This window comes from Telopea speciosissima, chromosome 2 (assembly GCF_018873765.1).
Source record: "Telopea speciosissima isolate NSW1024214 ecotype Mountain lineage chromosome 2, Tspe_v1, whole genome shotgun sequence".
NCBI lineage: Eukaryota > Viridiplantae > Streptophyta > Magnoliopsida > Proteales > Proteaceae > Telopea > Telopea speciosissima.
In genome coordinates this window covers 21,620,570-21,634,893 of record NC_057917.1, presented here as the reverse complement: position 1 = coordinate 21,634,893, position 14,324 = coordinate 21,620,570, and the positions used below count along the sequence as shown (strand labels likewise).

Sequence of the window (14,324 nt, the reverse complement as noted above, 5' to 3'; positions counted from 1 at the left end):
GGACATGATCGAGGTGAAGCATGTGCATACAATTTGTGACATCCATGGCATGATGATGCCGCCCATGGTCTATATAAGTTTATTAGATTTTAATTTTTAATGGGAGGGGAATTATCACTTCTATTAAAATGTTGACATCCCATAATCACATTAATTAATATTGATTAATTGGTATTGTCGTCCATGTAATAATGTGAGAATTGATGATTATCCCTCTATGATAATAATACATATATGATATGAATTAGTCTAGGTTAGTAGACATATCCATGGCCTCCTATTGAAGGTAAGTATAGAGGTTGTGTGATATGATCCCGCATACGCCGACAGGTGTATACATGATTTGGGTGTATGTCAACCGACAGGATCTGGATATGACACCCAGGTGGCCAAAAATATTAGAAGTTCAAGAGGTGGATAGAATGTGTATAATGACTGCCGACAGGGTAAGTTATGCATATAAGGGTTGTAGGTATCCAATTCATTTTTTAGGTCATGAGAGAGACGTACATGTATAGCTTCTATTTCAATGGTTGTCGTAAATTCAAACTTGTTAATGCTTATTAGCGAATTCAAATTAACTGGACCTAACTATGTTGGCTGATACCGAAGCATTAAATTGCTCCTGACTGTAGGTCTCTTCTCCATTCTTGCTGAACCAATTCCTCCTGAACTCCATCATGATGATTACAATGAACATGAGAAAATGCAAGATTTCCATATCAGGGATTCCAAGGCTTCCCTCTACATTCTAGGATCATTGGACAGATCAATATTGGACTCGGTCAAGGACATACGTACTACAGGAGGCAAAATGGACAAGCTTGCTGAATTGTTCAACAAGCAGCTAACAATGCTCATTACGAGGTGGTGCATCAGATCCATAATTGCAAACTGGCCCAAGGGACTCTAGTAATGGACCATGTCATGAAATAATAAATCTGTTTGAAAATCTAGAATCCATGGGGACAAGGTTTGATCTGCAATACAAAAACTAATGTTATCTTGACATCTCTACCTTCTACCTGTGCACCTTTTTGCGTGTCATACAATATGAATGATAAGAAATCGAAACTCACTAAGCTAACTAATGCATTGGTGGAGGCAGAGAAAACCTAGAAAAAGGATAAGCCTGAAGTCAATGCAACTATATAAAGCCTTCTTCAAATGGGAAGAAGAAGAAAAAGGGAAATAAAGGCAAGGCTCTGAAACCCAAGGGTGGGAAGTCTGGCAATAAAAAAATGAATTGAAGGGCAAGTGCTCCTATTGCAAGAAGGATGATCATTAAAAAAAAAATTTTGTGCTTTCCTAGCTGTGAAAGTCAAGAAGCCAGATGATTCAAAGACTTCTAAAGAAAGTACATGTGATGTAAATATTTTTTATGAGTCAAATTTGTCCTTTGAACCTACCAATTCTTGGTTAGTGGATAGTGGTTCTACTCTTCATTTTTGCAATATGTTGGTTGGTGGATAGTGGTTCCACTCTTTATATTTGTAATATGTTGCAGGGGTTTAAGGAGACAAAAACATGAAAGAAATGAGATGCGTCTTAGGGTGGGCACTGGAGTTGAAGCCATGGCAATGGTTGTAGGAACTTTTTATTTATAATTTTATTCCGCTAATTTAGTTTTAAAGGATTATTATTATGTACCCTCTTTTAAGAGAAAAATACTCTCTGTTTCTAAATTAGTTATGGAAGAGTATAATTTTTCCTTTAAGTGGTTTGTATTTTCTAGATTGCCCTGTTAAAATGAATATTGTTTTAAATATTGATCTGAAATACAAAGCAGCTCTAATGAACTCAACATATCTGTGGCATCTAAGATTAGGTCATATTAACATAGACCGAATCAGCAGGCTGGTAAAGAATGGGCCATTAGAGACTCGAAAGGTCGAACCATTCCCTACCTATGAGTCATGCCTCCAGGGCAAGATGACAAATAAACCCTTTAGCAATAAAGGTATTAGAGCCACAGATGTGTTGGAGTTTATACATACTAATGTATGTAGACCCATAAATATACAAGAAAGGTAAGAATTTCAGTATTTCATAAATTTTACTAATGATTACTCTAGATATAGTTATATCTACTTGATGCATAGAAAGTCAAAAGCCATTGAGAAATTCAAAGAATTTCAAGCCGAGGTCGAAAGACAGTTGGATAAACACATCAATTCCTTATGATCAGATCGTAGAGAGGAGTATCTGTCATTATGGGTTTAGGGAATATCTCACTTGTGAAGGGATTGTTAATCAATTAACGAATCCAGGAACACCATAACAGAATGGTATATCTGAACGACGCAATCAGACTTTAGTAGATATGGTTCATACAATGCTCACTTATACTGAACTGCCTCTCTCTTTCTAGGGGTTTACCTTAGAAACAACAATTTATATCTTGAACAAGGTTCCAACTAAGTTTGTAGCTAAGAAACCTTTTTAGTTGTCGAAAGGGTGTAAGTCCAGTATACAACATCTTAGGGTATGGGGTTGTATTGCACACATGCGAAGCAATAGACAAAGAAATTAAAATCTAGGACATCAAGGTGTTATTTCTTAGGCAATCCTAAAGGCACGATAGGATACTTCTATGACCCTGTTGACCCAAAGGTCATTGTAAGTAAACATGTTACATTTTTTGAGGAAGAAATGTTGACCAAGAAAACTAAATCTGTAGTTATTGAAGAGTTATTAGATAATTCAGAGACTTCACTTCTATAAGTGAGACCAATTAACACACCCACTGAAATTCCAACACCTCAAGAACCTCGACGTAGTGGGAGGACTATTAGAACACCCACTAGGTTTACTCTTCTCACTGAAGAAAAGAAAACAATGAAAGAGTTCCACATGATTTCAGTTGAATTGAATGATGATCCGATAACATTCTCTGAGGCTCTTAAGGATGTTGATGCCACTAGATGGCTGGAAGCAATGAGCTTTGAGATTGATTCAATGTATTTCAATAAGATATGGACTCTAGTCGATCCACCACTTGGTGTAAAGCCCATTGGATGTAAGTAGATCTTCAAGAGGAAGAAGGGCGTTGATGGATAGGTTGAAAGATTCAAAGCGAGGCTAGCAACAAAAGGCTATACCCAGCGAGAAGGTATAGATTATGAGGAAACCTTTTCCTTGTAGCGATGATGAAATTCATTAGGATTTTGTTGAAAATCGCAGCATACTATAATTATGAGATTAGGCAAATGGATGTGCAAACCACATTTCTGAATGGATTTTTTCGAGAATAAATTTACATGCAACAACCATAGGGGTTCTCTTTCGTGGAGGAAGAAAGCAAAGTATGCAAATTATAGAGGTCCATCTATGGACTGAAGCAGACTTTCAGAAACTGGAACATCAGATTTGGTCAATCAATCAAGTTATTTGATTTTAATCAAAATATGGATGAATCATGCGTTTACAAGAAGATCAGTGGGAGCAGAATATATTTTCTCGTATGATATGTAGATGACATAATGTTCATCGATAATGATGTGGGGTTTCATTCACCAGTTAAGTAGTGGTTGTCCATTATTTTTTTTATAAAAGATCTCGGTGAAGCCAGCTATATCCTTTGGATCAAACTCGTTAGAGCATGCCAAAAAAGGATATTTGGTTTATCACAATCCACCTATATAGACAAAGTCCTGGCCAGATATACTATGGAAAGCTCCAAGAGAGGAAGAGTTCCTTTCCGACATGAAGTCAGTTTTTCCAAATCTCAATGTCCTTAAACTCGGACGAACATTGAAGAGATGAAGAGGATTCCCTATGCCTCTGCAGTAGGGAGTCTTACGTACACTATGTTGTGTACGAGGCCAGACATTTTCTATGCAATAGATCTTGTGAGCTGTTACCACTCTAATCATGGATGATACATTGGACTAGTGTCAAGAATATCCTCAAGTACCTGAGAAGGACTAAGGACTATGTCTTGGTTTTTGGATTTGATCAGTTGTCAGTTTTGGGTTACACAGGCTCTGATTTTCAAACTGACAAGGACGACAGAAAATCCACGTCTGAGATGATATACCCAATGGGAGATGGTGTCATTGTATGGAGGAACGCAAAACATAAATCTACAACCGATTCCACTACCAAAACAGATTACCTTGCAGCTTGTGATGCAACAAAAGAAGGTGTTTGGTTGAGGAAGTTTTTATCAGATTTGGAAGTAGTTTCTGAACTTGTCAAATGCCCAATTCCCCTGTTATGTGACAACAGATGGGTAATTGCACAAGCTAAGGAGCCTAGGGCTCATCAGAGGAACAAGCTGGTGCAACAGAAGTATCACCTCATCAGAGAGATTATCTAGCGAGACGACGTGAGTATCTCCAAGGTGGACACTACTGAAAATGTGTCTGATGCCATGACAAAAGGTTTGTCTCCTAAAGTGTTTGAAAAACACATGGAGGGCATTGGTTTAAAATGTATGGGAAATTGGCTTTGATGTACAAGTGGGAGATTTTTGGATTTATGTGCCCATCAAATCCGATTTATTTTGGTTCATTCTGGTTTATTTTGTATTGAACCATTTATACATTTTGGTTTAATATTATCACATGCGATATGAACTTTTTGAGCATTATGTGTCCATAAGTTTAACTTAAAATGGTAGTCACGACTAGGGTTTGGGTTTGGCACCCTTATCATATGGTCGTTGCGTTGGGTATGCCTAGACATGTTGATGTCAAGGTATGAATGCGAGTGCACATAATGATGTGCATTGGCGAAGAATCTGCCTTTGTCGATTCCCTCATGTATTGCTGCCAGATGTAGGATTAGGATAGAAATGTATCACCGAGACCCAGTCCCTAAGAGAACCTTGTCACTGCAAAATGTGAATGCATTATTTGGATCATCAATAATTGAAGTTCAAGAGAATCAAAGCCAGTGTTCTGGAAATACATGAACATTTTGTGAGTAAAAGATTTACTCAATATTGTCTCCAATGCCCAATTGGGGAACATCAAGATAGAGATTGTCAATGGATGGTCGGATCAAAATTTGGATCTAATCTTGTTTTGGAAATGGTTTTTACAAAACTTATTTTCACACAAAATGTTAGATTACTGTATATTTTGATTAAAAATGTTTGATCGCATTTTGCAAATTTCGACCACGTATACAGACACTCTGATATAAACATGTATTATGGGGTTTGGTAGTACATGTGTGCATGCCCTAGATTTCATAATGATGATGTTGATTAGTGGAGGGTTGGTACATAATGAATTATTATTATGTAAGGGTAATTTTGGGACTTGCAAATTAATTAGTTTATTTAATTTAATGGATGTGGTGCTAATTTATTTATCCATTAAATAGAAAATAAATAATTAATCCCCTTTAAGATTTTGCTTCTTCACCAATTAGAAACACAATGGTATTAAATAGGTTCAAGTCAAGTAGGTGAGAGAGAGCCAGACTCTCATTGTGATAATTAAGAGGGGCTCTTTAGAGCCTCACATATCACTCTCTAGCTAAGTTTTCTCTCTCCCTCCCCTTGGCTGAATCTCTCTCTCTCTCTCTCTCTCTCTCTCTCTCTCTCTCTCTCTCTCTCTCTCTCTCTCTCTCGCTCTTTATATATATATATTCTTGATCTCTTCTCTCTCCTTCTTGCTCTCTAGTTTTGAGAATTAGGGTTTTGAAAACTCTAGGTTTTTGCTTGAAGATTTGAAGAGATCATTGGATTAACTTGGAGAACCTAGGCTGCACCAAAGAAGGTTCAAGTTTGTTTTACTTGGTGTGCTCATTGGAGGAAGAACCAGCACCTGGAGGAGGAGCAACACTTGAGGCTCAACAGGTTAGCAAATCTAATTGATTCCTTAGTGGTTAATTGTATTTTGTTATCCATGGGATGCAAAGGAAAACCTGAATCAATCTCTTTCTGCTAGGTATTCAGGTATGAGATGATTTTCTCTTTCCATGTGATGGGAAGAGATGTTCTTTCTTTTCTTTTTCCCTAATTCATATGGGAAGAATAAAAGAGATGATTTTGATAATTTTTATCAATACCAGAAAATTAACTTTGATCTTTTCTCATCCTCATGGGATGGGTTGAAACAAGAGATGATCCCATGACTCCAACAGATTTTGCATTCTCGGATGATAAAATAGTTGTTTTTATCGCCCAAGAATGCATAGCAAACACAACCTAAGATCCCTATAAACTGACAATAAATGAGATAGCTCTTCCAAAGTAGTAATGAAAAAGCAAAGGCTATAAGGGAAAATTTTCCTAATCCCTCTGGTTGGCTCAATAAGCTCAAAGGGACTCCCTTCAAGCTTAATAGAGTAGGTACACTATATGATGAGATAACCTAGCAGATCACTGCAACAATTTTATGACACAGTATAGTAACAATGGTCGAAAGTCTTCAGCCCTCAAGGCCTTATTTCTTTTGGAACCAAGGAGACTAAAGTATGATTGGTCCCTAAAGGTAGAGTGTTATGATTAAAGAAATCATGCGCAAAACTGACAACATCGTGGCCAATCAACAAAATAGCTGGAACACCATCGTGGCCTGGAGCCTTAAAAGCCCCAATGCTAAATATGGGCAATTTCTTCTTCCAAGATTACCAAAAAAACAACAATAAAAATTCTTCTTCCAAGGGGATAGCAGTTAAAGCCTAGTTCTCGCCAGTCAAGATAATGGGGCAGACCAAGCTTTCAATAAGCTAGGAATCTACGGGATTGGAAGAGGTAAAGATACCTCATAAGCTTTTTTTTTTTGGTAAAGAATAGTTTACTGAGGATAAGCATGTGTACAAGCAGAAGCTTTCGCCAACTATAGTCGGTGAAGCCAAAGAGTGGAATCCGGCCAATCAGTCCTACACACGATGGAGGGCAGGGCATCTGCAACAGAATTCAGAACCTGTGGAATACAAGTAAATGAGATACTATGGAAAAAGGAGCATAGAAGTTTCACATGCCGCAGAACTGCTACTGTCTCTAGTGGTGGTAGCTTGCTTGATCCTCTTAGAAACTCAATCACCTCTTTGTTGTCCGCTTCAATTTGAAGATTGTCATAGCCAGCCGCCAGCACAAATGATAGGGCACTCCTTATAGCCAGCGCTTCCCCTTGCATTGGCAAATCGAAATGATGTGGTAGTAAGTGAGATGCAAACACTATAGCAATTGAAGGCGTGTCACAGACCATAGTCCCATACTCCCATTCTTGTCCTTGAAACACATAATAGAATTCCTCCCTCATTAATGTAAAAATGTCAAGATTTTTGCATCCAAAAGCTTATTCAGCTGGGCTGCTATCGCAGTTGAAGATTCTAAGGATTCCAGTTTATGGTATTGCTAAAAGAGTCTTAAGAATAAGCAAATTTCTAAAAACCTCCCTATTCCACTTTTTTAAGAAACCTATTAGGCCATTTAATTTTCTTATTAAGTTTTGATGGCCTAACACATGTCATTTAGATATTTAAAAATCATTCATCTTAGGATGTTGGAACCAAACAGCCTGAAAAGTGAAAATTTTTCTTTTAAAAGACTGTTTAGGTCGGCTAGTATGTAGTAGAATGGGCTTATGGTCAAAAACCCAAACTGTGGGAGAGATTGAATAATGGCATTTCGCCACAATGATAACCATGGTGGTTGACCCAAGCCTCTGTCAAGGTTTTGTGTACTAAACCTGTTAAAATCGAACCTATGAAGGATACTTTAGATTTTCGTTTTGGGGTGGGAGTTAATGATGAGTCAGTGTTCCAAGAGTCCAACCATAACATCAAATCATCGTGGATGCTTAGGTGACGAAAAACTTTTGCCTATTTTCTGAACTTGTTGAAATCAAAAACATTCTCTCAATAGGTAAAATCCTCATTTCATATGTATTTAAAAAATATGCAAAATAATAATCACTCCTGAGAATGTTGCAATGGTAAATCAATTTCAAATTATTTTGATCCTATGGTAAATCAATTTCAAATTATTTTGATCCTATTTTATTGACTTAAAAGAACTTTTGGAAATAAAACAAAGGGCTAAACAAAAAAAACTTCTCATTTACCATTTTGGTTACAACAAAGATGCAACCTTTTCTAAAATGCTATTTAGCAAGTTTCTTTCTACATTACTGGGGTTTTGAACTTAAATTTCAGAAAGGGTCCCTTCCATAAGGTTATGTATTTAAACACCCTAGATTCTGTTGCTGTTCTTCTTTTGGTAAGGTCTACAACTTAACTTCAACTTATTTAAGAAATTACCACTGGTCTAATTTATTTGTTGGATAGTATCTATTTGGCCTCTGTTTGGAATTTTAATTGTGTGAGCACACCCTAGATCGTTGCCACTTGACCCACCAACATTTTACTGATTTTCTGTTACTTCTGTACAATGCTATTTTACTCTCTCTCTCCCTTGCTTGCACTGGCCCTGAGAGCTGGAAAGGCTAACAGGATAGGAAGTTAGGCGGGAAAGAACTTTGATGCTTACAAGGAACTCTAATATCTGAATTAACAAAAATCTTTACGGATGAATTTGAGAGGTTGCTGCAAAAGGGGTCTTCCGAATTATGATACAGAACTTGGATCAGACTGTAGGAACCTTTAGTGTTTTAGACATTTTTGTTTCTTACAATCTTTCTCCAGCCCTAACCAAGAAAATGGTTTTTTGCCAAAAGAAAAAGGAAACAGCCACAGTAACTTGGTACAAAATAGTTGGTTCTGTCATTTATCAACTGCAGATACGAGTGACGAGCTTTGACAAAGAAACCTTGAACAGTCATTCAGTAGTAACACCTGAAAGGTTGTGTTCTTGCTAAGAATAAAAACCAAGAACCACTACCATCATTTTGCAACGCCAATGATATATGCATTCCAAGCATCCTCTTGTTGGAAAGATGACACCTCCTCATACTTAATGTCTCGTCCCGCAGAAAGTCCTTCTGAAGTTCTCATTTCCCCTGCATCTGGCATCTGTCGGATCCAAAAATGAACTGACTGAAATCCAGCCTCTTCCAAGCAGTCCTTGATTTCGGGCAATGACCACCTGGACATATATGAGCAACCATCTTCACATTTTGCAGTGCATGAGCATGCATGGCATTACTATCAAGAGGACATGGAATGGAAATCCATGCATGTATTAAGGTAAATAAGGGAGGGGGAGAAAAAGGAGTTACGACTTTATGTCCAATATATTGAAGAATGAATTAGTTCAAGAGCTTGGTTCAACCAACAACTATGAATGCCTGTCTAAGGGATCCAAACCTCAATATCTTAATGTGGAAAAACAAAGAGTCAACAAAGGAGTTAAGAACTGCTAAAAGAGGTATTATCATGACTCACATCCAAATTGGTTCCACAGAAATTTGACATGAGCCTGTGACACCTCTAGCAGAAGGTGAAAAACATGCAGACCCATTTAGGTTTTATCTAGCAAGTGGCTGTTGGTCAATTTTCAGTCCATAAGTTGAGCTTTCCGCACAATTTAAGCCAATTCACTGGCTCAAACAGGAACCCAAATTGACAGCCTTACTTGTCTACAATCTTGGGTGCTTCTCAATTCAATCAACCAATCACTTACAAGGCCATTAAATGCTGGTCGAGAGAAGATTAATGGAACTACAATCAAAGAATTCAAGATTACCATGCAACTTTGTTTATCCAGGTAGCTACCAGATAGATAATGCTTTTGCAGGTTCATATATCTCAATATATCATTCTTCTTCCTCAGGTATCAGGCAGCTTACAGATTAGAAAACCCTCATATAATTGCTAAAGCAAAGCTAAGTAACAAAAACTTAACAACAAAACTTACAGTCTCCAGTTGTAAGAGAATGCATGTCGAAGTTTCTTCTTTTGATTTTGGAGATGAAAATGAAGACTAATCCTTGTTGTGCGATGTATAATATCAAACTCAGCTTGCTCCCAGACATACTGTAGACATTTGAGACTAACAATTAAGCTCCAAGAATCAAGAACTTCCACAAAAAATCTACAATTCATTAGAGAAGTAATGAAGAAGACAACTAAGAAGAACGACTAGATGAAAAAGCTGTTCTAGTGAACCAGAGTTGTCAAGGCATCGCCTAGGCATCAGAGTCCAGGTGCCTTCATGGCTCCAAGGCGACAGCATGCCTTGCTTGATGCAAAAACAGTGATATCAGTTTTTTGACACACGGGTTTACATTGATTTATGTTATTTTTTTGCTTTTTTATGAATATGCATATATTATATCCTATACTTTGTGTATTATATGTTGGTTTTCTCATATTAGGTCATTACTAGCATAATTATATCACACTGCATTGATATGACTTCTATGTTGCATAAGCATAATTATATAAAGAGGAAGAGTTCTCTGTCCAGGAGCATGGCCTCTGCGCCAGCATGAGGACCAATGGGAGCGTGCGTGGAAGCATCAAAGGGGGACGGGATTTCCCACGGGCAGTCATTTTGCCCCATCATGTGTCTTGGCACAGGAGCTATGCTCCAGGACAGAATCCTTTTTCCCTTATATAAAATTATGATTGTTGTATTCTATATACTGCATGCCCAGGCGGGCACCTCTCCAACACCTTGGGTTGACTAGTCGCGTTGACAACTATGCTGCTCACTAAAGATGCTAGATATCAATGTGGTGATTAGTAACGATGAAAACTAGCAAGCAAAATTATATTTGTAGCATCTTGATTAAAGCTGACTTGAGCACTTCCATTTTATCTTCTTAACTTTAGACGAGTATAGCTTTTTGGAGTTATTTGGGGAGACAACATAAAGAAAATGGAACTTGCTTCCAAGAGAAACTTTAGATTATTCAGTGAGGGGAAAATCTACCAAAAATAACATGGGTGCTAGAAAAAGAAATCAATAACTTGCAAAGAGTTGACGTTAAATAGTAAGGTCAGGGTATTTTACAGAAAAAGTTCATTTAGGATCACTTGAAATCCAAGTTAGAGAGGAAGCAATGTTATTTCTTACCCCATAGCTTTTGAAAATTAACTTATTTTTTAAAATGAGTAATCAGGTTCATCACCAAAGAGAGAGGGATGCTATGTCAATATTCTTTCTTTAACAATCTGAAACTGACTATTAAAAAAATAAAAAAAAAATGATAACATTTTTATACGGTTTCCAGCCCCTTGAGTTTTTTGCGTATAAACATATGCCAGTCTGGAAACAGTTATTAATACAAATAATATAGTTAATCCAACTAAAATTAATTTGGATTGAATGATAATACCATTTAATAGGTGGTAAGTTCTACATTAATTAACATGCTGCTTATAGTCTCACAGAATCTTAGAGAAACTACAGAACCACCCTGAAAGCAGAAAATTTTCATAAAAAGTTCAATCATCTTCTGTCCATTTCAGGTCATCCCTGAGGCTTGTAGATGAGGTAATTTGGGTCAGTCAAATGCAAACCTCAATGATGACCAGAAAAATAAAGTCACCTACATGCATGACAGGATCAACATCATACTGATGCTATAATAATTAATGCTTACCTTCCAGTAGAATAAAATAAAACAAATAGAAGATGAAGCACGAAGAACTTAACAGTAAAGTTTGGGAATCTCCTCTGAAGCCTAAGTTTGCGCTCTGATGATGTGCCTCCATAAATGTCCATTACGAATATACCACCTCTCTGAGACAAGGTATCAAGAACATGCTTGAAATACAAGATCAGGTCTGCACGCCTATGGAGGCAACAACAGCTGTAATTAAATGCACAAACGATGTCCCTTGCAGACAGTGAACAGTTTATCTTAGTGACATCATCCGTCGAACTATTAGGGTGCACTTGCATGGTCGATTCTGTGGCAATTGTCTCAGGACTCTCTTCACAGTCATTCAGTGTAATGTTTGCAATTAGATCTTGGGGCTTGTGCTTGACTAATCTGGCATTGAGAGGCTGTAGAACATTCCCATGAAACAGGGACATTCTAGAACACCCGTCTGCCCCAATTTTATTAACGTTGTTTTCCAGGCACCAGGTAAGGGCCTCAAGGTCCAAATCCACTCCTACAGCAGTTCGTCTTGGATCATTGCGAAGCCACTCTGTACTGAAAACGTATCAAAATGAAAAGGGAAAGCATGATGTGCCAAAAATTTACAGTTCAGTTTGGAAGGGAAGTAAATGGAAGTGAAAAGTCCCCCAAATTAAATTGCTTACTCCGTTTTCATGTCACTGATGTTTGAGAGAAATTGAAGCATATGAAATCCAAATTAAAGATCCCAAAAACAAAGGACTTTGAAACTAGAAGAAAGTAAGAGATGTAGAATTATGGATAGCTATTCAATCAATCATGGCAACAAATTTAAGAATCAAGAATACAAATCAGACTCCTTTCATGAAAATAAGCATCACAAAATGTGGACTCCACAATCAAATCCTCATCACAAGCATGAAATTCTTCAACAATCAATAAATAGTAGCTGCTTGAATTTCCAACTCTCCTCCCCCCTCCCCCCCCCCCCCCAAAAAAAAAAAAAATGAGAAGTTCTTTTGTTGGAATTTTGCAACCATCCCTCACTTCTCTGGATTTGGATGCCTCATTGGGCTCTCCACTCAGTGAGGAGGATCTCAATCCTCAGTTCTCTTGCTGGAGTTCAGCATAACGGAAACGACCAAAATTGCCGATGATAAACTAAAGCAAAACTAACGAGAACACGAAACCTGACAGAATGGAATTTGACAAACAAGATACGAAAATGCGAGGGGCAAAAGTAAAAGTACTACGACAGTCAAAGTCTAACCAGAGAAGAGCGGTGCCGCAGAAATCCTCTTGGAGATGGAGGGGAGATCTCCCACCGACGTACATGAGGAAGAATTTCTGTAGATAGCTTATATCCCCCTTGGGCGACTGCGCAAAAAATTCATCTGCAATTAGTAATCATCATAGCCCTCCCTCGTTCACAACTCACACTAATCACGAAAAAGAAAGAAAAATTTTCCAAGAAGTTAGAAGTGTGAGAAGCTGAACTCCTCATGGTTACCTGGACGGATTGTTGATAGAGGAGAAACTTTGAAGGGCAAAGGCTTGACTGTTCTTGATCTTGCTCTTGTTCTTGATCATCATCATTTCCTTTTTCACTCTCCTCTGCTTCATCAGACGAAGGAATGGTGATTTCGCAATTCTCTTGTTGTTGGTGTTCGTCTTCATCGGAACCGCCGTAGAAGGCCCTAGGCTTCGGTCGTCGGTTCTTTTGCTTTTTCCCGGGCTTTCCCATTCCTGTTCTAACGTTCACCTCCGCCGCCAAGCGCCAGTTCACACTACAACCTCCTTCCAAAATCCAAATGTCCAGCCCGACCAATTCACAGTTAAGAGCAGGGTTTTAGGTATTGGTTAGTTGGTTACCGGTTCGTGACAGTTATCGGTCGGTTGCGTATTGGTCCATACCTATCTTATCATTTTGGTTTCGGAACTGTCAGCTGACCGATATCCGTTTCGAGGTAAAGTAAGAGGGGGACCTTCCCTGCAATTCCCTGTCTGTTCCAGTTTTCCTAGTGTGCCTAACAAGGGGCCCCAATGACTATTCCACCCCTGTCCAAACACTCTACCCGGGTGGGGTCCATTCCCCTCTCATCCTACTAGAGAATTGGATCAAACAGAAAATTGCAGAAGAAAATTTTCCAACAAGAGTGAGGATCACGCGTGTACGTGTCTAAAATTTCTACCTTTCAATCTTTGATTATCATTGATTCTGAGGATAAGTGATGGTGCTTAAAAGCCAAAAATGGTACTTTCACCACTAAATTTGCTGCTCATGAACTAACCACGGTTTCTAATAATTTTTCTGTTATTGAACTTGATTGGTGGAAGTTTTTTTGGAAAATTCAGATTCACCCAAAATTTAAGTTCTTCTTCTAGCGTTTGCTAAATGCAGGAATTCCTACTAAGGCTACTTTATCGAAATGGATCCTGATTGACTCCTCATGTGCTCTTTGTGAAAATGGTGTTGAATCCTCATGGCACTTTTTCATTTCTTGTGATTGGGTTAAACACATCTGGGCGGCAGGACCTTTAGAGTTAAGAACTGATTCCTTGGCGTTTGATAGTCTTAAAGCTTTATGTTTGTTTTTTTATTCTCTTCTAAGGTCCGATAAACATTTGGTCTCTTGGGTTTTTGGTGTGTTTTTTTTAACCTATTACTTTATCTGGATAGCTAGAAACAAGATGATTTACGCCTCACAAAAGGCTGATCCATTGTGGGTGATTAATTGCACTCAAAAATGGATCACTAATCAGAATTTGCTCCCTCCCTCGTTTTCATCTCTGGTTGTAATTGATGACAATGAAACTATCTCGCTTAATAATTACTATTTTAAATTACCCATGCTCAATTTTACTGTTTTA

The 14,324-nt window shown here is 37.9% G+C and overlaps 1 protein-coding gene across 1 annotated transcript; it reads right to left on the bottom strand.

Annotated features, from left to right (window-relative positions):
• Positions 1–8,558: 8,558 nt before the first annotated feature.
• On the bottom strand, positions 8,559–13,291 carry LOC122653175. The gene is made up of 5 exons (XM_043847116.1): positions 12,964–13,291; positions 12,724–12,830; positions 11,525–12,029; positions 9,779–9,897; positions 8,559–9,007 (listed from the first exon to the last, which is right to left on the bottom strand). The coding sequence occupies exons 1-5, from the start codon at positions 13,195–13,197 to the stop codon at positions 8,806–8,808; spliced, it is 1,167 nt and encodes a 388-aa protein (XP_043703051.1). The 5' UTR covers positions 13,198–13,291; the 3' UTR covers positions 8,559–8,805.
• Between the last annotated feature and the right edge of the window lie 1,033 nt (positions 13,292–14,324).